The 21,379-nt window shown below is 40.3% G+C and overlaps 1 protein-coding gene across 2 annotated transcripts in view; it reads left to right on the top strand.

Moving 5' to 3' along the window:
* pkd1a (polycystic kidney disease 1a) overlaps window positions 1-21,379 on the top strand; it is a 74,190-nt gene that overhangs the window by 34,402 nt on the left and 18,409 nt on the right. For both annotated transcript variants that reach the window (XM_084930641.1, XM_084930639.1), the window contains exons 18-37: window positions 65-195; window positions 747-3,370; window positions 4,109-4,303; window positions 4,404-4,703; window positions 4,820-5,238; window positions 6,443-6,593; window positions 10,786-10,938; window positions 13,392-13,532; window positions 15,964-16,285; window positions 16,381-16,597; window positions 16,874-17,033; window positions 17,142-17,294; window positions 17,419-17,563; window positions 18,073-18,393; window positions 18,530-18,618; window positions 18,990-19,302; window positions 20,126-20,306; window positions 20,434-20,698; window positions 20,785-20,980; window positions 21,200-21,370. In XM_084930641.1, coding sequence (XP_084786767.1) covers window positions 65-195; window positions 747-3,370; window positions 4,109-4,303; window positions 4,404-4,703; window positions 4,820-5,238; window positions 6,443-6,593; window positions 10,786-10,938; window positions 13,392-13,532; window positions 15,964-16,285; window positions 16,381-16,597; window positions 16,874-17,033; window positions 17,142-17,294; window positions 17,419-17,563; window positions 18,073-18,393; window positions 18,530-18,618; window positions 18,990-19,302; window positions 20,126-20,306; window positions 20,434-20,698; window positions 20,785-20,980; window positions 21,200-21,370 — 6,647 coding nt within the window. The remainder of the gene's footprint in view (window positions 1-64; window positions 196-746; window positions 3,371-4,108; window positions 4,304-4,403; window positions 4,704-4,819; window positions 5,239-6,442; window positions 6,594-10,785; window positions 10,939-13,391; window positions 13,533-15,963; window positions 16,286-16,380; window positions 16,598-16,873; window positions 17,034-17,141; window positions 17,295-17,418; window positions 17,564-18,072; window positions 18,394-18,529; window positions 18,619-18,989; window positions 19,303-20,125; window positions 20,307-20,433; window positions 20,699-20,784; window positions 20,981-21,199; window positions 21,371-21,379) is intronic.

Here is a 21,379-nt window from a genome sequence, read left to right as displayed (position 1 = left end):
AAGAATGTTGCTTTTTTTTATTTGTAGATTTCTGATAATGTTTTTGCATTGTATCATGTTGCAGATGGTCTTTTGGTGATGGAGGATATAAAGAATTTGAATACAAGCCTCCCTACTCTTCCTCCCTCTTTTGTCAAGACTCACCTAATCAAGTCCTCCTAAGCAACAATATTACCTATAATTACTCTCAGCCAGGTAACAATAACAGCTTTGAAATAAAAAAGCCTATTTTTGTGTGTTTTGTTTTTTTAAGCCTGAAAGTAGATAATAGCTTACAAGTTATGATAATCAGGTTGAATAAGTTGAAGCCTCTCTCCCCTTCAGGGCTGTCTCCTTATGCATATTGGACATTTCACAGCTGTTTTGAATACATCAAAAGAAGCATGTTCTTGATTGTGCGCCTGGACCGTTACACTGCTAGTTCTTCCACTGAAGACTGGACATCAAAGTCCAATCTGTTTTACACCAAAGTTATCAGACTGACTGGCAAATTTTAGGTGCATGGTGAAATTTCAGACCTAAATGCAAGAGGTCAGATTGGGACCTCTGAGCCAGCTCAGTGGAGCAAAATCCAAAAATATAACTGAAGAGCTGGAAGAGGTCCAGAAGTTAAATTTAAGCTAAATTTAAATCATGCATGTTTTTATTTGTTTGTGGACAGAGTCACAGAACTTTATGATCCAAACATGTACAGAAAATATCTTCTTTTTTCATGATTTTCCCATTCCCACCTCTTTTTTTTTCAGGAATATACACCGCACTGGTATCAGTTTCCAATCGTTACGAGAACATCACTAAGAGCATCAACATGAGCGTCTACAGCATCCTCACTCATGTCAATATACAGACGGAGCCAGCACTTCTCCTCGCTGGCAAATCAGCTTTTTTTGAGGCTCACCCTTTGCCCACACCGTATGGAATTCACTATGAGTGGCACTTTGGAGATGGCTCTGTCACTCAAATAGGTCGCCGTGTGCCGCACACCTTTACAGAGTCGGGCAACTTCACTGTTTGTGTTTCAGTAAACAACACCATCAGCTCTAATAGTGCCTGTGCTGAGATGTTTGTGTATAAGGAGATTGAAGATCTAACAGCTAAAAGCACTTCTCCCACAGAGCTTCACAGTCCTACAAAGGTGTGGGCACACCTTCGTTCGGGTAACAACATCACATGGACATTCGCAATGGGTGATGGAAAAATTTATACTCAATCTGAGCCTAACGTGTCACATACCTATACGAAAGATGGTAACTATACAGTAAATGTGACTGCTATGAATGCTGTAAGCTCTGGATGGACAATCCTTCCAGTTCAGGTGTTTGTCTTCCAAGTTATAAGAATGGAGCCTTCCGGATGTGTCCGAGAGCAGACCACTGTCAACTTTCAAGCCTGGGTGTCTGGTAACGCATCATCTCACCTTTACGAATGGAGCTTTGGAGACGGAAGTCCCAACGAGACACACCGTGGCAACCCCAGAGTCTCTCACACTTATTTGGCAAGTGGGAATTACCACCTTTCCTTGCTCCTTTCCACTGGTTTGAACAAGACCACCAAGGCCAATTTCTTCACCTGGGTGTGTGTGCAGCCAGCTTTGACCAACATCAGCCTTACCCCTGAGAAATCCCATTATGCTGTGGGAGAAGAAATACAATTCTGGGTTAGAGCTGAACCTCAATTTAACTACAGTTATCAGTGGGACTTTGGTAAAGAGGAAGACCCTGTGCTCATTCATGGTTCAGGGAGTATGGTGACAGCATTTAAGAACCCAGGTCTCTACATGGTGATGGTAAATGTTTTCAATAACATCTCCAGCAGTAATGCTAGTGCTGTCATTGAGGTTCTGATGCCCATTGGACCAATTGTCATTCAGCATAATGGCACAAAGTATAATAATTTGACACTTGGAGCACCATACACTTTTATCAGTTCTTCATTGGCCTCCAATGTCACTTACACCTGGAACTTTGGAGATGGAAATCAGCTTACAGGACAGAATGTCCTTCATACCTACAACATCTCTGGAAAATACAATATCACGTTGAAAGCAGCCAACACAGTTAGTCAGAATGATACTACTTTAACAGTTATTGTGATTGCACCAATCAGTGGGTTGAGAGTCAATGCGAGCTTGGTAAAAGTCCCTCTCAACGAGTCAGTCACCTTTGAAGCCCAAATGGCAGAGGGCGATCGGTTAAATGCGCGGTACTCTTGGATACTGTGTGACCACTGTACCTCAATCCCAGGGACCTACAAGATGTATTACACCTTTCGTTCAGTTGGGACTTTCAACATCATTGTGACGGCAGAGAATGATGTAGGAACAGCACAAGCAAATATCTTCCTGTTTGTCCAACGTGAGTTGGAGGGGCTGCAGATTTTGGCAGAGGAGACTGGCAGAGAGGGAGGCACCAGATTGGATGGTTGTTGCTTCCCTACAAACCGAGGTCTCAAACTTCAAGCTGGATTAAAGGAGGGCACCAACATGACCTTTACTTGGAACATCATCAGAGAGCTAGATCCTGACAGCTCATTCAACAAAACTGGGAAAACAGTTCAACTGAATTTTCCCAAGCCTGGTCCTTGTATCATCTTACTCTGGGCAGCCAACCTTCTGGGCCAGCTCTCTATCAACAGAACCATCCGCTTTCTAGAACCAGCCGGAGATGTGCACCTTCAGATCAGCAAAAACCCAGTGGCAGTCAATGTTTCAGTAAATCTCACAGTACTGACTACAGAAGGCTCAGACCTACAGTATCGTTGGTCTGTAGATGGGCATGCTCTGCAGTGGAATATGCCCGGGAAGACCCACACCTTCAACACTATTGGGGAAAAACAAGTAACTGTTGAGGTCTTTAATGAAGTTAGCTCAAAGACTGTGTCAAAGCGTGTCAGTGTCCAGGAAGTAATTTCTGGCCTAATCTTCTCAGTCACTAATGGGACTCAGGACAGTTACATAGCAACGGGTGTCAGCATCTTTCTACAGGGGAAGGTAGTGACAGGAACCAATGTGACATGGACATGGCTGCTGGATGGAAAAACAGAAACGGGAAAGAAAACATCTGTAATTTTTCAGGAGCCAAAGATAGCCACTGTTACTTTGAATGCCACCAATGGTGTCAGCTCGCAAGTGTTTTCAAAGGAATTCTTTGTTCAGGAAAGGATTGATAAGTTGGACTTTAAGGCAAGTAAGAAGTTTGTAGCAGTGAATGAAAAGGTGGACTTCATTATTTCCATGGCAGCAGGTTCGGACGTTGAACTGATTCTCAGCATCAGCGGCGATGCAACAGTTTACGCTAAGCCTAATCAGAACTACAGCCACGTATTCAGCAGGGTGGGAACATACAATGCCAATCTCACTGCTCACAACCAGGTAACGTAAAGGAAAAAGTTAGATAATGTACATTGTAAGAACAAGTCAGTTTTACTCAAGATATGAGATAAAACATATATTTAAACAGATACTAAATAAAATACTGTCACTTGAAATTCAGTCCCCATCATCACCTTTTTTAATGTCCCAAATGTGTTCATCTAGGAAGTATATCATATAAGTTTTCAACATAGTGCCCTTTATAGAGTCAGTGACAGCATTTTTCTGTTTTTTCATGTTTATCAGGGAGTTTTTGAATGTTTTGCGCTGCACTATAAGGGGCAAAGTAGAATAATCAAAATGAGTTATGCTAACTGGACTGTAGAAACATATATTATACCAGCATTATGTTAAAACTAATACCATGTATTGATTTCATGCAGAAATAAGAATAAATTATTTATAGTGCTGTCAGCGTTCATCTCGTTAAAATGACGTTAATGCCATAACCGCGTTAACGGGCAAATCTCCTTTAGCCATTTATCACGGATGGCCCTGTGCATGGGGCTGCACTGCGCTAACGCGTTAACGAGCTAACCATGCTAACGCGTTGACGCCGTGCAGCCCCACGCACGGGGCGATCCGCACTAACTCGCTAACGGAGATTTGCCGCGTTAATGCAGTTATGGCGTTAACGTCATTTTAACGAGATTAACGCTGACAGCATTAATTATTTATTAAATATGTTAATCAAATTGGCACAATTCCCATATTTGTTTGCCTTGTCTCTATGTCCAGGTCAGTTCTAAGAGAATCAATCTCCATGTTGAGGTGATGGAGCTGGTACATGGGCTCTCCATTGAAGGAATCTCAGATGCAATCGCAGTTGGTGAAAATAAAATGTTTGTGGCCAAAATATTGGCAGGCAGTTCTGTTAGTTATCTGTGGACTTTTGATCTGCACCATCACAAGTCATCACATATCGGCAAAGAGGTAAACTTGGTTGCATATTAAAAATTTCATAATATCGACATAAATATCACAGTATAACAGGCAGTGGTTTGCTGTATCTCACTGAATCACATCATTCCAGGCACACTACACTCCAGAAGAACCAGGTAATTTGACCATTCACCTGAAGGTTTTCAACAATCTGCAAGGTCAGGAAGTCACCAAGTGGATATTGGTACAGAATGTGCTGAAGTCTGCAGATCTGAATGCTGTGCCAAGGAATACTCTCATTAATAAGACGGTGAAATTTAGAGCCTACATCCTCCCCGTATCTAATCCTGTGGTGTGCTTGTGGCACTTTGGCCATGGCTCTGCTCCCGTTCGCACAAACACCACAACTGTGGGATATGAGTACAGACACAAAGGACACTATCTGGTGCAAGTATGTTTCTTTGAATTCCGTTCTATCTGTATCTGTTAGAGCATTTATTTTTTTAAAGAAATAAACCTATCTTCTAAGTACTGTGATTTTATGAGATTGTTTCTGTTCCTTGGTAGGTAAACTGCAGTAACATGGTAAGCTGGGTGTTGGCGCAGGTGGAAGTAAACATCAGTGTGTTAGAGTGTGAGGAACCAGAAGTCCATGTGGTTCAAGCTCCACGCTTGTCCATCTGGCGCTCCCAACCTGCTTTGGTAGAGGCCAATGTGGATCTGAAAGGCTGCATACGCTACGGAGCTCAGTACCTCTGGCAGATATTCTCAGGATCCTCTTGCGATAGTGAAATCATGAAGGACCAATCAGTGACCCCCGGAGCTACGATTCGTCTGCCGGTGGAGGTGGACATGCGGCGGCTGCAGCTGTCGTTGCCTAAGATGGCTTTGGCAGCAGGGAACTACACATTAGTGTTTTCTCTGTCGTATGAAGGTGTGCCTCTGAGGAAGGCTGCCTGTCTGCATTTAAGCATCGTCTCCACTAGGTCAGTAGAAAAAATAGTAACCAAGCATTCATATAAGTTTTTTCTGTGATGTCGATCCTTTTTTCATTATTTACCTTTCAGCATGTAACATGTTTTCCAAACATATTATTATAATAGATTCTGTCTCTGTGAGACAGCTCTGGCTGTTAGCACAGTTGCCCCATGTACCTGCTGTGCAAATCTGTTGTTTTGAACTGTGAATCGTGCAAAGCTACTCTGGTAGAGTCCAAGAATAAATAATTACAACAACAGTCTATCTCAAATCAAATTTAATAACCAAATTTAAGGAAATGACTCCATTAATATTTCCTTGAATGTCTTTGTGACATTCACTGAAAACTAGTCTGTTTCCTCCCTTCACAGCATGATTGGAGAGAGGTGCTGTTGGTGTTCTGCTCACGTTGTCTCTAATGCGTTATTGATCCTACATGTTCAAATATGTGAATTTCTTTCCAATTTATCCTTGAAAAGTGCAGCGATATGGTCCCTGAACATAAAATAAAGAATGTTTTTGGAGGGGTTTTTTTTTTTTTTTTACCCTCTTAAATTTCCCATTTTCTTCTTTCGTTCTTCTGTCTTCTAAATCAAATATGGGGATCTATTCACTGTGTTGGAGATAGGTTGGGGATAGTGGCTGGTATAAAGGAGTTTAGATGCTGTTGATGGTAGAACAGACTAAGCTGATATTTAAATGAAATAATTTGCACATCCCAGAGGAGGTTAAGAACAGAAAGGTGAGAGATGGATGGTAAAGTGATATAATAATAAAAAAGGACTTTAAAGAACAGGGACTAGAGGCTTGGAGAGCAGAGGATATTGACTATTTCACAAGAGTACTGATATTGTAATTTTAAGATGTGACTTAAACATCACAGGAAGTGACAAAGAAATGAGAACAGCAGGAAAACGTGTGACTAAGAAGAAGTAAGCTAACAGTGCAGAAATGTAAACCTAAACTGCGAAAGAAAAACTTACAGTAGAAAAAAGTACAGTACTTGCTTTACATGTAGTTCCGCACAACGTACTGTTGAGGTTTTCTTATTAGTTTCTTATTCCACATTTCTCTACTTAAGTATTTTTATATGCATTAATTGTAGAAACATAGCTCTAACTTTACTGTGTCAATGAAATGCAGAATCAGTTCAGTTCTGCATAAGAGATTGCAAGGAATTTCTTGCTTAATTTGAACCCTTTTTCTTTTTAGGCTGGTGCCGATTATAGAAGGAGGCACCTACAGGGTGTGGTCAAGAACACAAGACCTGCAGCTCAGTGCAGAAAAGTCGTATGACCCCAACATGGACCAAAGCAGACAATCACTACTCCACTACCACTGGGAATGTCAAAACACCTCAAAGGTAAGGACAGGGAGTAACTAGGTTGCTTTGGCCTGTTGTTGGTCATTCTGTTGATAACAATTGACATGTCGTGGAGCAACCTTATTGTAGCAGATAAGGTATTAGTGTCATGCATTACAGTTGTGTCTAAAACACAATTGTCTTTGCCCTGCTGGTCAGACAACAGTGTCCCGTCATGTCTCTTAGGTTTCTTTGTTTTGTTTTGCCTTTTTTTTTTTTAGTCTAATAAGTAAGAGTATTAGGGCTGTGCGATATGACCAAAATCTCATATCCCGATATTAAGACATCTATTGTCCGATAACGATATAAATCACAAAAATGTAACATTTTCTGTAAATTCTGTGAATCTCGGGCAGCTCGACTTGCGTGAAGTGTTTCCAGCTGGGCGTCGCGTACCTGGAGTCAGTGTTTTAACTGATGCATGAAACTATACATTTTTAGACATAAGTTGTAACGGCCGCCGTTTTCTTTGTGAGTATTTATTACACAGCGTGCTGCGGGGAAAAGCCTGTTCTAACGTTTGAGTCTAAGGTTTATTTTTTAGCACCTGACGGCTCTTTTTTGCTTCTCATCCGTAAATAATCTGCATCTTTCACGTGGTTCAGTTTATTTTGAAAAGTCTCAACAGGATCTTGAGCTTTATTGTGAAAGGTTTATGTGGAACAAGCGGACACGCGGTGGTTTTACTGTCGTTGCTAACAACGCATAAAAACAAACGCTTGTCTGTCTGTAGTGTGGTTATATTAAATTTAAGAGAAAGAGAGAACTTTAAGAAATTAATATAGCCACTACAGTGACCATCAAAACGATGAAAAAATATTGCCGTAAACAGTTTATTTTGCGACACCACGAAACAAACGATAGCGTAAAATGAAACGATTGACGTTTTTATGTCGTCATCCGATATATATGGTTATATCGAACAGCCCTAAAGAATATTACATTTTCAAAACAAACTTTGCTCTCAGTCTGTGAAGGTTCTCAGTCATCCAGGTCATCGTAGTCAAAGGAGCTTGCAAAGAAAAGCGTCTGGACTTCTTTAAGTTACTTACACCCGAAACTCTGGCTGATTGGGACCCACACCCAGTTTCACACCTTGGCTCAGGCGATTAGAGGATCATCAGGGGGTCCTTTTGTCCCTCTGTGGGGGGATACTCCCACTAGGTTTATATCTGGGACTCTCCACCATTTGACCTTAGAACTGAAGAAGCTTCTCGGATGAGAGGTGAAACGTCTTCAAGTAACTTAAAGAAGTCCAGACGCTTTTCTTTGCAAGCTCCTTTGAAAACTTTGCTCTCAGAAATTTTTATTGCAGTTTTTAAGAGTGAATTCATAAAACAGGGGTTGGAGGACAGATTCAATTGTGTAAAAGAGGCTGGGGGGGGGATTACATAACAGTCCCAAACACTGCAACTGCCTTCAGGATTGGTGTGAAAAAGAGAAATTTGCTTAGGACAGTTTGTGTGCCTTGTGTTAAATTGAGTTGAGTGTATGCTGATGTGTGTGTCCATTTAGTGTTTTTCACACTTAGTGCTTTCTTGGCTGGGCGGGAACACATTCTGCCGGAGCAGCAAAAAAACCCGCAATATAAGACCCAGTGGGATGGGAGTGTCCAGAAGAGTTTGTGTGCATAGTTGTATTTCCATTTTCATGAGGACCAGTTTTAGTGGAGAACTTTTGAATGAGACAATTGAAGGTGAGGATATTTGGGCCAGGCCAGTATGTCAATATGACAAATGTTAGAGAAGTACAGGGCCAACGAGGTGATCGCAAAGATAGTTGTGCAGAGATGTACGGGTGTCCATCTGAGCACATAGGCATTTAAAGGGTTATGTAAGTGTTTAGAGATAAACTATGCATTCCACAGCTGGTGCTTTGCTCCCCACCCTGACAATTACACAGACCACATAAACACATACACACACTCACGCACAGTTGTGCAGTACTATTGATTAAAAAAAGACACTCAGTTCAAAGACTGAAAGAGGAATTAACAAGATCCCAGGTCTTGAAGTGTTCAACACAACATTCCTGACTTTGAATACAAACACAATTGAACATGATGACAGAGGTGGTTAATAAAAGATGAAATAACTGACAAATCATCTCATAAGCTACATTTTACAAGGCAGCGGATCTTTGCTTTGTTTCTTAAATACAGCGCACAAAATCAAATATAACGTCTGTGACCATTTTTACTTGGCTGTTCACTTGGTGACTATTTAAGTTGTGTTACAAAATTTACCATACAACTACAGTTGTGAAAATTAGGAGTTTGTGCTGCTTACAGGATAGGAAATAAACTTGGCACACACAGTATTACAGTCATTAAAAAGATGTTGTGTTTTCAGCCGTGGAGGAGAACTTGTGTGGGTCTACTAAACACTAAACTTGAACTGCTCTTCTATAGGAATACATTTGTACCGTTGTTATCCACACTTTGTCTTTAGATTGGCAAGCGATGAGTGGTATACAACGAATGAAGTTCAACACAGGCCATTCTGCTTCAGGCTCTGTGCACGCTCACATAAAAACGGATGTTTTTCAGGTCAGGCGACTGTTCGGGCACACAAAATGATCTTTATGAGTGCTGCCTGCTCCAGTCAGAGATGTTATCAGATAATGATGACGATAAAATGGCGAGAAGGTGTAAAGAATATAAAAAATAACCATAAAGTAAAATCCAACACTGTTGCAAATAAGAAAAAATATTAATGGTGCAGAAAATTAAATTAAATTTAAAATAAACATTTCAATTCACGTCAGTTATTTCCGTGCTGACTGTGCTCACAGTGCTGCTATTTACATGTGTTTCTAAAGTGTGGGTGCACATCAGAGCTCTGAAACGTTTAACTTGATACATTTAAAAATTAAATGTAACTTTGTCGTTTGCGGGTACCTCTTTACTTTTTCCCCATGTTTGTCTCTAGATAAAATAATCTAATATATTTAAACTCTTATCAAATATGTTTTTTAAGCTACTCTGAGACTTAAAAGTTGGATAAGCAATTTTATGCATATCAAATACATGAAAGTGCAAGATTAGGTTGGACTTTAAAAAACAGAGGGACTCATTTTAATGTTAACAGGAAGTGTATTTACTGAGTATTTGATTGATTTTATCCTTGTGGTAATGGCCTGTGGTTTTTAGCTCAGCTGCAGGAGAACAGGTTGGGCAGAATGGTACGGGAGCAGTGCCAGGTGACTGACTCACCTGTTGCAAGCTGGCTAATCAACCTCTCCTTTTATGCAGTAGCATGCTGAAACCAGATGACACACATGCTGAGACTCATAGCTGATGGTGGGCTTTTGTCCAAACTTAGGAGAAGATATTCCTTTAGCTTTGCTTGGAGTTGATTGTGCCTCGCCATGCCAGGCAAGCTCCAGTGGAGCACACAGGGTTTTAGTTTATGCAGTATGTGTGAACACTCGCCAATAAAAGTCTGTTTGCTGCTCTACCCGGTCTCTGTCCGTGCCTGTGCTGATGAGAACCCACGGGCAGCACAAACCTCTGATACAGCCTCTTTTAGTACTACTGAAAAATCCAAGCCTCAGCCTTAAACTTCTTAACACTCTCCACCAATTAATAATTGACCACGTTGGTGTGTTTCTTACCCTTATTCCAGCCATTATTATTGTAACTTGCTTTTCACAAGTATCTATCAGAGCTCTCGTCACCAATTGGTGAACAACACAGCAACAAGGCTGCTAAAAAACAAGGCAGCACTCTCATATCACACGTATTCTCTCTTCCCGTCACTGGCTTCTAATGAGCTTAAGAATCCACTTTAACATCCCATTATTAACAACTGACAACATGGACAGGCCCCTGCTTATTTATTGGAGCTACTGAGACCTCAGATTTTCAGATCATCTGGTTGAGATCTCTTAATAGTTCCATGCGCCATGTTCTGCTACAACCCCAAAAGTGATCAGACTTTTGTTGCTGTAGCACCCAAACTTTGGAACAGCCTTCCTGATGCTGTCGGGTCGGCGATTTATTTGAAACAAGTACTGGAAACTTATTTTTGTAGGTCAGCTTTCCCTTAATCTCTCCCCAATTATTTTGGGCCATAGTTTACAAATGCAAGTGTGTTTGTTTGAATGAATTTGAGACTGTGTGGAACAGGATTTTGTACAACTTGACAAACAGACAACATAAATAAAAAATTGCTGCAAATTCTCTTTTCAGGGTCCAGAGCACTGCTCCACCCTGAACTTCGGCCTGGGCTCCAGCGGCCCTGTGCTGGGGATCTCTGGCTCAGAGCTGGAGGCTGAGGTTGAATACACTTTCAAACTGACCATAAGCAAAGACGGCCTGGCACCAGAGTCCACCACACAGACTGTAAGTCTCCTTTTATATACATATTAAATACATATTAATCAGAAAAGTCAATTGTCATTAAGTTATACACAGATTTTTCTTGGTCTTTATATTTTCAGCTTTCCCAGTTTCTTTCTATTAATACTTATTAATAATGCTTCTTCTAAAAAATGTTTCACAACTTTTGGTTAATTGATCACCGGTGAAAGATATTAATTAGTTATATTAGAAAAATAATTTAATTTTTTGCCATATGTACTGTTGAAATGGTTGATTCACATATTAAACATGACCAAAGTTTGCAAGTAGTCTCTATAAGCCCAAATGCTCAGCATTCAGACAGCTTAAAACTGAATACTTCTAAATATTCAGAATGTTATTCTGAATATTCTCTGCATGAGCTGGCTCAACAATATCTAAAACCCTAGTTAAAGATGATGAGTATCAAAACAGCAGTTATCAACAGCTGTGTTAATCCAGGATTTCTGCTTCCAATTCTGTGCACACTCATATAAATGTGGGGTGTCACGGGTCACACAAAATGATCCCTATGAGTGCTGCCTGCTCAGAGACATTATCAGATAATGATAAAGTAGTGATAAAAATCTATAAATAACATAAAGATTTAGCATTAAAATACAACAGTGTTGCAAATAAAACAAGAGATTAATGCTCTGAAAATCATTAATCTTTTAGAGATTTAGTGTATAGAACGGTAAACTAAACATTTTAATTACAGTTAATTGTTTTAATGCTGAATAAGATCTTGGCTCTTTATTTTAACAGCTTATTTAAATTGATGACAGCAGATGGGAGCTCTGAGATTTTTACTGGATACATTTAAACATTTATACACGTTCTGCATTATCAAATGGATACATGCATGTTTCAGTGACATTGGCATACACCGTTTCCACAGCTGTATCTTTACAAGTTGGCTCAATTTGTGATGTTAGTAAGGTACAGTTTAACAAGTTGCACATATAATATGCACTCGCCCAGCAGAGACTCTACGTTGCATTTAAAACATGTTGTAAACAAGAAGCAATCAGAGAGTGCAAACCTTCGCCAAGACAGCTCAGTGTCTGGCCAATATTTACTTTGAAGTGTATTTTATTTTATATATTCATTATATTATGTTCATTTTCTTTACTTTGTTCTTTTTAAACATACTTTAAGATGTTTGTAGTGCAGTTAAAACAAGTGCAAGCGGCAGGCTTTTGTTATTTACAATGCTGAAACCCATTTTAATATACTTGACATAATTTTGAATATGGGATTTTATTTTTTATTAATGTGGATATAAATAGTTTCTTTGAAGATACAAAACATTTTGGGGTCAACTTGAAAGAAAGGCACTTCAAAGGCTGGATGCAAACTATAATGTGATGTTTAGAATCCACATATACCTGCATTATTTCCTAAATGTTGCCAATACAAACAAAGGCAGTAGCATTTTAAGTACAATTTTAAAGATAAAAGACATTTTATATAAGTTTGAGGTGCGAGGTCATACGTAATATGGTATTAAGAATTCCTATATATCACTCCCCATATGCCTCTATGTTATTAATACAAACAATGGAAGTGTGAAATATAGTTTTAATAGTAAATAGTTCTGCATAGTATTATTATCACTTTCACCTTGAGATCAGTCTGTTTACCTTGAATGAGAGGTCAGATGGGACATGATATTTTAAATCTTTATATAGTACTTTCTTAAAATTGTTTGAGCTATTGTGTTTACAGACAGTAAGAATGACACAGCTGCAAACACACCTCAAAAACACAATCTTCTTGGTGGATATAATAAAAGAAACAACAAAACGCTACTAGCCGATTTTAAACTTTGAACATAACTGTTTCCAGTTTATGTGTTCAGCACAAGTTACCACAGTGATTTAGCGAGGTAAAAATAGGGCTACTTTTAGGACATTTAAGCTCAACATTTCTCTGTAAGAAATTCATCTCACTTTGTCGTACAGCCCTCTGCTTTTCTAACTTTGGGGCAGCCAATCAGAAGAAAAGTGGTTTAAAGAGAGGGGAAAGGGAGCTTAAAGTGTAAGGCAGAGCAAGAAGAAAAGAAATGTGAACAAAAAAGCTGTTGTGATCCAGCCATAACATGGCATGACACAAGTGTTTCCTATTGTAATAATGAACCATGGCAAATATTTTGAGGGTTCCAATGCAGACTGCAGATTTGTGGTCCAAGACTTCTTGTTCTGTCTGCTGATCACTGTTTAGAAATGCAAGTAAATAAAAAAGGATTAAACACGAAATTTTCTTTAAATAATAGTTCAATAATAATTGGGGGAAACAGTATTGCTTTTTTTCCTTAAAGATTGTGCATATTCATATACATACATCAGATTTAAGCCAAATGTGCACATATATAACGTTTTCTTTTCAGGTGGTTAAACGTTCTCTTTTCAGATCTTGGTGACTGCATCCCTGCATGTCTGTTTTTGTAACAGGTGCTCGTCCAAAGCGGCCACATTCCCATTGTGTATCTTGAGTGTGTGTCCTGTAAGGCCCAGTCGATTTACGAGGTCAGCCAGAACTCGTATGTCTACCTCCGAGGAACCTGCACCAACTGCAAGGGCGTTCTTCGTGTGGTAAAAGCTCACACAAACACTGACATCAAGCTTTAAGGGCAGAATCTGGCTAAAAATGTCTTTCTATGTCTCAGCAAAATGAGGTCACGGCACCACAGAAGCAACAGTGAAGTCAACGTTTCCATGTCCCTTTCTTCTCTTTCTTCTTCTGCTGCCCCACCTCTCTCCTTAATTCAGACTTTCCCTGGGATTCGTGATGCAGGCAGTAGTGTGTGGGCGTGAGAATGAGGTCATCCCTTAAGCTGAGCCAGAGAGAATATGTTGTGTTGAACTTACATAAGGAAACAATTTGAAAGACAAAACAATCATTGAGTTTCTGGAGTTCGAACTGCACCTACCAGCTGACATTGCTCAGCTGCAGTATAACCAATGTCACTTTGTTAGGATTACACTATACTTTCCATACTGACTGGAGTATATTTGAATTTTGGACTCTCTACACATATCTGACTCAATATGTGTAGTCATTACATACTAATATGTCTTTAGTAAAGGGAAAGATATCCATCAGCTTGAAAAGAAAAAACTTTAGCAAGTTTTGTCTCACTTACACATCATCAGTTTTAACGTTTAATCATTTATACAGTACTTATTGCAATTCTAAGTTATAAGTAACTTAGGAGACAGACAAGATTAACTTGTCTGTCTCCTAAGAAAAATGTCAGGTTTGTCATGCATGTGGACGCTTTAGAAATATTGTACACATAAATTGTAGGAAAAAAGTTTCTCAAGAGGAACTAAATTATTAATAAGGAAAAAGCTAAAATTACGGGTCAAAGGTTACCGCCTCTTTTGAGCACTTTAAGAATACTTTATTATTATTATTATTATCATGATGATTTAAAAGCTATCCATCTTTAAAGGGCATAGTTTGACATTTTAAGGAATACACTTATTGCTGAGAGTTACATCAGAATGCCTCCCTCATGTCTAGTAACACTACTCTAGATGTAACCAGTCCAACAAAGCGTGTCCCTGTAAACTTTTATCGGAGTACAGTGGTCCCTCGCTATAACGCGGTTCACCTTTTGCGGTCTCGCTGTTTCCTGGATTTTTTTTGTGCAATTTTGTGTGTTTTTTTTTGTTTTGGGGTTGTTGTTTTTTATACTGCATTGTTTTCTGCGTTCTGATTGGCTGTAGACCATTGTCAGTCAGTCTTGTGCCGTGTCTCCTGTACAGTATAGAATGCGTTCAGCTTATCAAATTATCTAAATCTTCTATTGCTAGCAGTGTGACTCTGCAGTGCTGTACTGTATGTTTGTAAGTTTTCTCCAACAATCACAAAAATGTCAGTGAAACGTTTTGCACCGTCAACTGCACCTACGAGTGCCTTTGGTTTCATTCTATAATTATTTTTCTACAAAGGTTTGAACTTTGAGAGTCTTTAAACAAGAGAGAAAAGTGTGAAAATGTTCATGCCTGTCTGAGAAAAGTGTATAAAGTGTGTAGTGAGGGGTTTTACAGCCATAAAACATCTATAATAATTGTAAAAAAAAATTAAGTTGGCTACTTCACAGATTTCACCTATCACGGGTTATTTTTAGAACGTAACTCCCGCGATAAATGAGGGAACACTGTACTCCAGACTTATCAGTTTTAGCCTGCACTAAACCTCCTGGTATTTTCACGGCAAACGATATTTTCACAAAAACATAATTCATCAAAGCATTATGTCTGGATACAATATCTAAAATAAATGAGGACATTCTAGCCTATAAAGTTTCCACTCGCTGAGCAGTTCCTACCTTTGAAAATGATCTCTTATCTCAGTCTCCTGTCCACTCTTTCTTACATATTTCTCCATCTCTGTTACATTTTTTTTCCTCTCGCAGATTTACATTTAGCTCCTCAGTTTTGAGAAGAACTACACCGAAACTATTGCGTTATTTTTGTGCCACTATTCTGAGCGAACGTAAAAAAAATTGCAGGTGCAAGTGTTGCATTTTGAGGAGAAATTTATTTTGAGCGAAGAAAAGCTAAATTTGAACAAAATTCATTGCTGCGTGCAAAAAATGTATTTCAGTGTTTGCTATTATCCATACACACACACACAATAGCAGCCCCTGTCGCTCAGTTTTTGCATTTGCATTTCAAAATAAATTTCTCCTCAAAATGCAACACTTGCACCTGCAATTTTTTTTTTACGTGCGCTCAGAATAGAGGCACAAAAATAACGCCATACGAAACAGTTTGTTTGTGTGGTGGTTGAGCTGTTTGAAAAGTTGTGTTTTGAAATGACCTGCCCCTTGAAAATTTTCATCTGATTATCCAGGCAACTGTCAAACTGTTTTATAATAGTGTGCCTTTTATTCCCAACTCATCTTTTCAACTGCAACTCAAGCAGGAAAAAGCACACTGGTGTCACTGATATCACTGATGTCACTAATATCAAGAACAGAGAGTTACAGGCTGTTTTCCTTCTCTGTCTTAGCGCTGGAGTGCCATGACGCTAAAGAATGAGACTCTGGTCCTAGACTCCTCCTCCACCACGACAGGAAGCGACGGTATGAATCTGGTGCTACGGCAGGGGGTCCTGCGGCATAATGATTCCTATGTCTTCACCCTGCATGTGACTGACAGCAGCTTAAATGGCGAGGGCGCTGCTTCTATCACACTGCATCACAACAAGGCCCCGGCTGGTGGGGAATGTCACCTGAGAGCTGGAGGGGAGGCAGGAGTGGCCTACGCGGATCTTGATGGTGAAGGCAGGAGGATACGCACACTGCTGGACCGCGTACACTTCAACTGCTCTGGTAGGAAGAAGGAAATGTGACTTAAATCTTTTTAATTATCATATCCTTTATAGGGATTGTTGTCTTTTGACCCTGCATTGATTTTAACCCTTTAGGTTACAGTGATCTGGGTGACTCTGAAACTACATTGCTGTACAGTCTGCTAGTGACACGCTGCAAAGAAGAATACTGTGAGGACTTTTGTGTGTACAAAGGAAGCAGTCCAGAGCACTCGGCCTTCCTGCCTCCAGGTTTCAGCATAGCCCAACATCATGTATACGTGTACATCACAGTGGAGGACCACCAGGGAGCTGCCATCATGCCTCTTAACAAGTAATTCTACTTTACTCGGTTTAGTTCACTTATGAGGAGATTTCAGTCTGAATCTTTTTGAGTCACTTTTAGCTACCATGGTGTTATATTACTGAAATGTTTCAAGGAATCACTACAATCCCCAAGGTATTTGCTCAGTTGTTGAGTTTCATGGCATCTAGAAGCAACATTGCTGTTATTGTTGCTCTTCTTGTTCACCAGTGACTGCTGTTCCACCTGCATATAGTGAAGTTTCAAATTCTGTATTCAGTTGTTTTTTTTCCTGTTTGTGTCCAGGACCATTGAGGTTGTACTGCCAGATCCACCTTCTGGATACAGCAGTCTTCCCCACTGGCTTTCTGATCTGACAGACAGCAAACTCAAAAAGCTGCTGGAGCAGGGAGATTCCCAGAGGGTCAGAGAGTTATCATTGGTTCTTATTACAGTCCTAAATGAGGTAAGAGAGGCCTAGCCATAAAACAGCGATTAATGCAATCATTTGTCAAGTCACACAACAGCTGATAACACATGAGGAGTAATTATATCGGCATTTACTTTCTTCCAGTATGAGCAGACCAGTCAGTCGTCACGCGTATCCCAAGATGAGCGCAATTATAGAGTCAGAGTCCGCAGCAACATCACAAGAGCTCTGACTGCTCTGGATCTGACAACTGTGAGCGATATCCAGCAGACCTCCGCTGCTCTTGCACAGTGCACGGTGAGCAGGATGAGAGAAAACGGGGTCATTTTTAAAGGAAATTATTAAGGCTATTAACAGAAGAGAAGAGCCAAGAATACAAACAAATCAATTACGAGTGAATGTGCATGCATCTTTTTTCCAGGCGGTAAGTCGAGAGTTCATCTGTGAGGAGTGTCAGAACAGCACTCTGAACAAGCTGGAGTCCATGCTGGACATTCTGCAGACAGACACCAAGCAGGGCGTCGTCACTCCGACTGAAATAGCTGACAACATCCTGAACATCATGGGTAAGAACGAAACTGCTGTGTCACTGTAAATGCATTTTTAGGACAGTGTTGCTCATTTCTACATGAGGCTCTAACTGCAACACTAATTAGGAACTTCTACCCAGTCAGATATTTTTGTGTATTTTTTGTTAAGTTGAGGATATTGCTTTCTAACTGCTCTTACTTATGACTAAATAACATAGCTGATCTATAAAGGAACTAAAAATTGGTTTATTTATTGGTCTAAAAGCAGTGAATTTGTGTAAATTCAGCTAATCTAGAGCCATGTAATGCTCACTAACACAACGCTTCCAAATTCTAGTAAGTGGTGTTGTTGAGTAGATTACATAACTGAATGAATCTGCTCTCAAAAATCTATTTATGATTTTATTTTTCCTTAAATAAATGAGCAGTCACCAATACTGCGCGCACCAACAGTTCAAAAACACACTAGTTAAGTTTTGTCTTTTTATTTATTTTTTTTTTAATTTGCCTTTATCGTATGTCATATTTTCTCCTTTTTTTACAAGGTGATCTGATCCATCAAGTCAGTCAGTCAGCTTCCTACTCGTACCTCCATGCTTATTTGGATTCCTCCTCACCCCCGTCCATCTCAACCCCTTCTTCCTCTGGTGAAGAGTATGGAAACGCCGTGTTAGACACACTGGAGCCACACCCTCTGCGTGTGGCAGCAAAGGCTTACAGTCTGTCCTCGGTGCTCATGTTGATCCTCATGCACGGCCGCGTACTCAACGAGGAGCCGCTCGTTCTGAGGGGAGCTGAGATAGCTGCTACGGGAAAACTGGCAGACCCCCAGAGTCTCCTCTGCTACCATGGCAACAATAGTCCAGGTTTGTTTGTGCATTTAGTGTCTCAGGTTGGAATTTTTCACTATAAACTGCAGAAAGTTGGACATTATAAACTGTAACTGTGAAGAATCATGTGCATGATGACAGTGTTTAATTTCCTCTCTCTTCATATTACCAGAGTGCCAGCTGTTCTCCATCCCCCGAGCTTTCAATAAAAGTCTGGGCAGAGCTGCTGCTGGAAAAAGCATCATGCAGCTACTTTTTCAGGTTTGTTCATGTTATTGTCAACCAGACACTCGAGTAGAATAAAACTCAAGCAGCTTTCTGAGGTCCGAGCTTTTGGCCCTACAGGGATTACTTGTACATACACTGACATCATTCTTTGAACATCAGAAAACACTTAAAAGAGCAGAAACGTCTGAGTCAAGTACAAAATTCTTCTTTTGAACCTTCTCCTAAGATGGCTGTCAAAGAACTTGGCAGCATGAAAGCTGTTTGTGCCGAAGTCTGTCATCAGCACATTCACTGAAAGAGTTTGCCTGGACTGTGTCCTTCTTTTTGGTCTTTTTCAAATTCTGTTTTCAGATAAAAGATCCTCACGTTCACTTTTACTGACTTTATTAACTTTTTCTATCCAGGTGGAGTCCAACCCGTTCCCCTTCAACTATGTTGCCAACTACACCATCTCTACCGAGGTGGCATCCATGGAGTTTCGCACTGAAAATGGAACCCAGATCCCAATCTCTGGTCTTGATGATAGTCTGGCCATCACAGTTGCCATTAACAATAGTAGCATTGGAGAAGTGGGTTCTGAAGGTTCTGGTACTGGAGGAGTACCCACAGCGGGGGCCGTTAACATCAGCCACTGTGACTCTGTCATCGTTAGGGTCAGCGCAGGAAACGGCAACAGACAGGCAGGGCTGTTTGTGCAGCTCAACTTCACCATCCAAGGTGAGCACTCACATTTATCACAAACATTAGTAGGTAGAACTGAGCAAATTAATTTCTTTAATACAAAAATATGCTTGATCTCTTTGTTTCGTTCTTTTGGTTCGTCCCCTTATTTGATGCCACAGCAGATCATCTGCCTCCACCTCACCCTGTCCCTAGCATCCTCCTCTGTCACATCAATCCTCTGCATGTCCTCCTTCACTATAACAATGAATCTTTTCTGTGGTCTTCCTCTTTTCCTCCTGATTTGTCCAATACATTGACCATCCTCCTTTGTGCATGTTCAGACCGTGTCAGCCTTGCCTCTCTGACTTTGTCTCCACACTGCTCAGTCTGAGCTGCTTGATGATTAAGCTAATAATCATTTGGAGGTGTTTTAAATGTATATTAATTGTCCAAGTAACTGGAATTTATCATTTTTTCTTTAGGAATGAATGAAAAAAAGGATTTAGTGTTGTTTTTAGCATCTATTATAGTTCAAATTAAAAGATACATATGTTATTATATTGCCAGAAATATATAATTGTGACTCTGTGCAGTACTTAACTGCAGCATATGAATGCCTCGGTATGGATTCTGAATGGGCTTGCGAACATACAGCTATGTCAATTGCCAGACAATAACATTATGTACTTTATATAGTATAGATGAAATAACAGGGCGAGTGAACTTGAGTTCATTTTGTATATTGTAAAGCTGTCTGGTCTTGTCATTTGGTGACTAAGTCTGTACTTCTAAATGTAAATTGTGTCTTTGTTTGCTTCTTTACTGACTGTGTATTTTTGTGTTGGTGTTACTATCATTATTTTCATTCCTTTTCTAGATGTAAAAGAAAAGTATGAAAGAGAAAAGAATGACAAAGAGGAGCCATTCATCACCGCCTACCTCCATTCCCACGAACAACCCAATGAGTTCAACTGCACAGACACAAAACGTATCACTCTCAATATGACCAGAGGGCAAGATCTTGACCACAGGGACTACACCTTCTTCCTGTCACCAGAGTAAGAACTCTGTTCATTTGCAGCGTTATAATACAGTGCGCATTAAATATGCAGTAACTTTGCTATGGCTGGCATCTCCTGTCCTTGTCTCCTGTTTATCTCTAAAAATGTCACTGTTGCTAAATAGGACCTACGACACCACTCTGGACTACTTTATCAACGTGAGTACGCCCTGCAGCTCTGAGTCTCTGCCCGTGGATGTTCGTCTGGAGGTCGGGGTGTTTGCTTCTCTGTGTCAGTACTTCAGTGAGAGTGAAAAGCAGTGGCGGACAGATGGCATGGTGCCATTAGCAGAGACCAACGCCAGCAGGGCGGTTTGCCGTACCAAGCACCTCACATCCTTCGCCGCAGGCCTGTTTGTGCCAACCAATGCCATCAGTTTTAAAGTGCCAGTCAGTATCTCACTAAATACCAGTCACTATTTGTGGATGTGCACTAAATAAACAAAACCACTCAAACCATTTCCCCCCTCCTTCAGGAGCGTTCAGGGGCACCAAGCCTGGTCGTGCTGTTGGTGTGTCTATTGGGCTTAATATGCTATGTTGTAGCAGCGGCTATCTTACACAAGTTGGACCAGCTGGATCTACGGCGTGCTGGTGTGGTTCCACTCTGTGGCCGAGATGGACTCTTTAAGTATGAGGTCCAGGTGAAAACTGGCTGGAACCAAGGGGCAGGTGAGATAAAACGACGTAACAGGTAGATGTCGCTTTGACGTCATTTTTGAACTTTGCCAATATGTTCAATATGAGCGTCATGTGTCACTGTAACAGTGTATGTATGACAGAAAATAAGGCAAATCATAACAGTTCAACTTCAAATTTTAAACTCAATAAAATCAATTCCTACATCAAGAAATGAAGAGAATTCATGCAAACTGCCTCTCTTCCATCCAGGCACCACGGCTCACGTGGGAATCAGTTTATATGGGCGTGAAAGCCGTAGCGGACATCGCCATCTCGACAGCAGAGGGGCTTTTGCCCGCAATGCACTCGACATCTTTCATATTGCGACAGACACCAGCTTGGGCAATGTCTGGAAAATACGTATTTGGCATGACAATAAAGGTAAAGACA

Source organism: Perissodus microlepis, chromosome 6 (genome assembly GCF_051167445.1).
Source record: "Perissodus microlepis isolate ML-2025 ecotype Zambia chromosome 6, ASM5116744v1, whole genome shotgun sequence".
NCBI classification, from domain to species: Eukaryota; Metazoa; Chordata; class Actinopteri; order Cichliformes; family Cichlidae; genus Perissodus; species Perissodus microlepis.
This window is presented reverse-complemented; position numbering and strand designations above follow the sequence as displayed.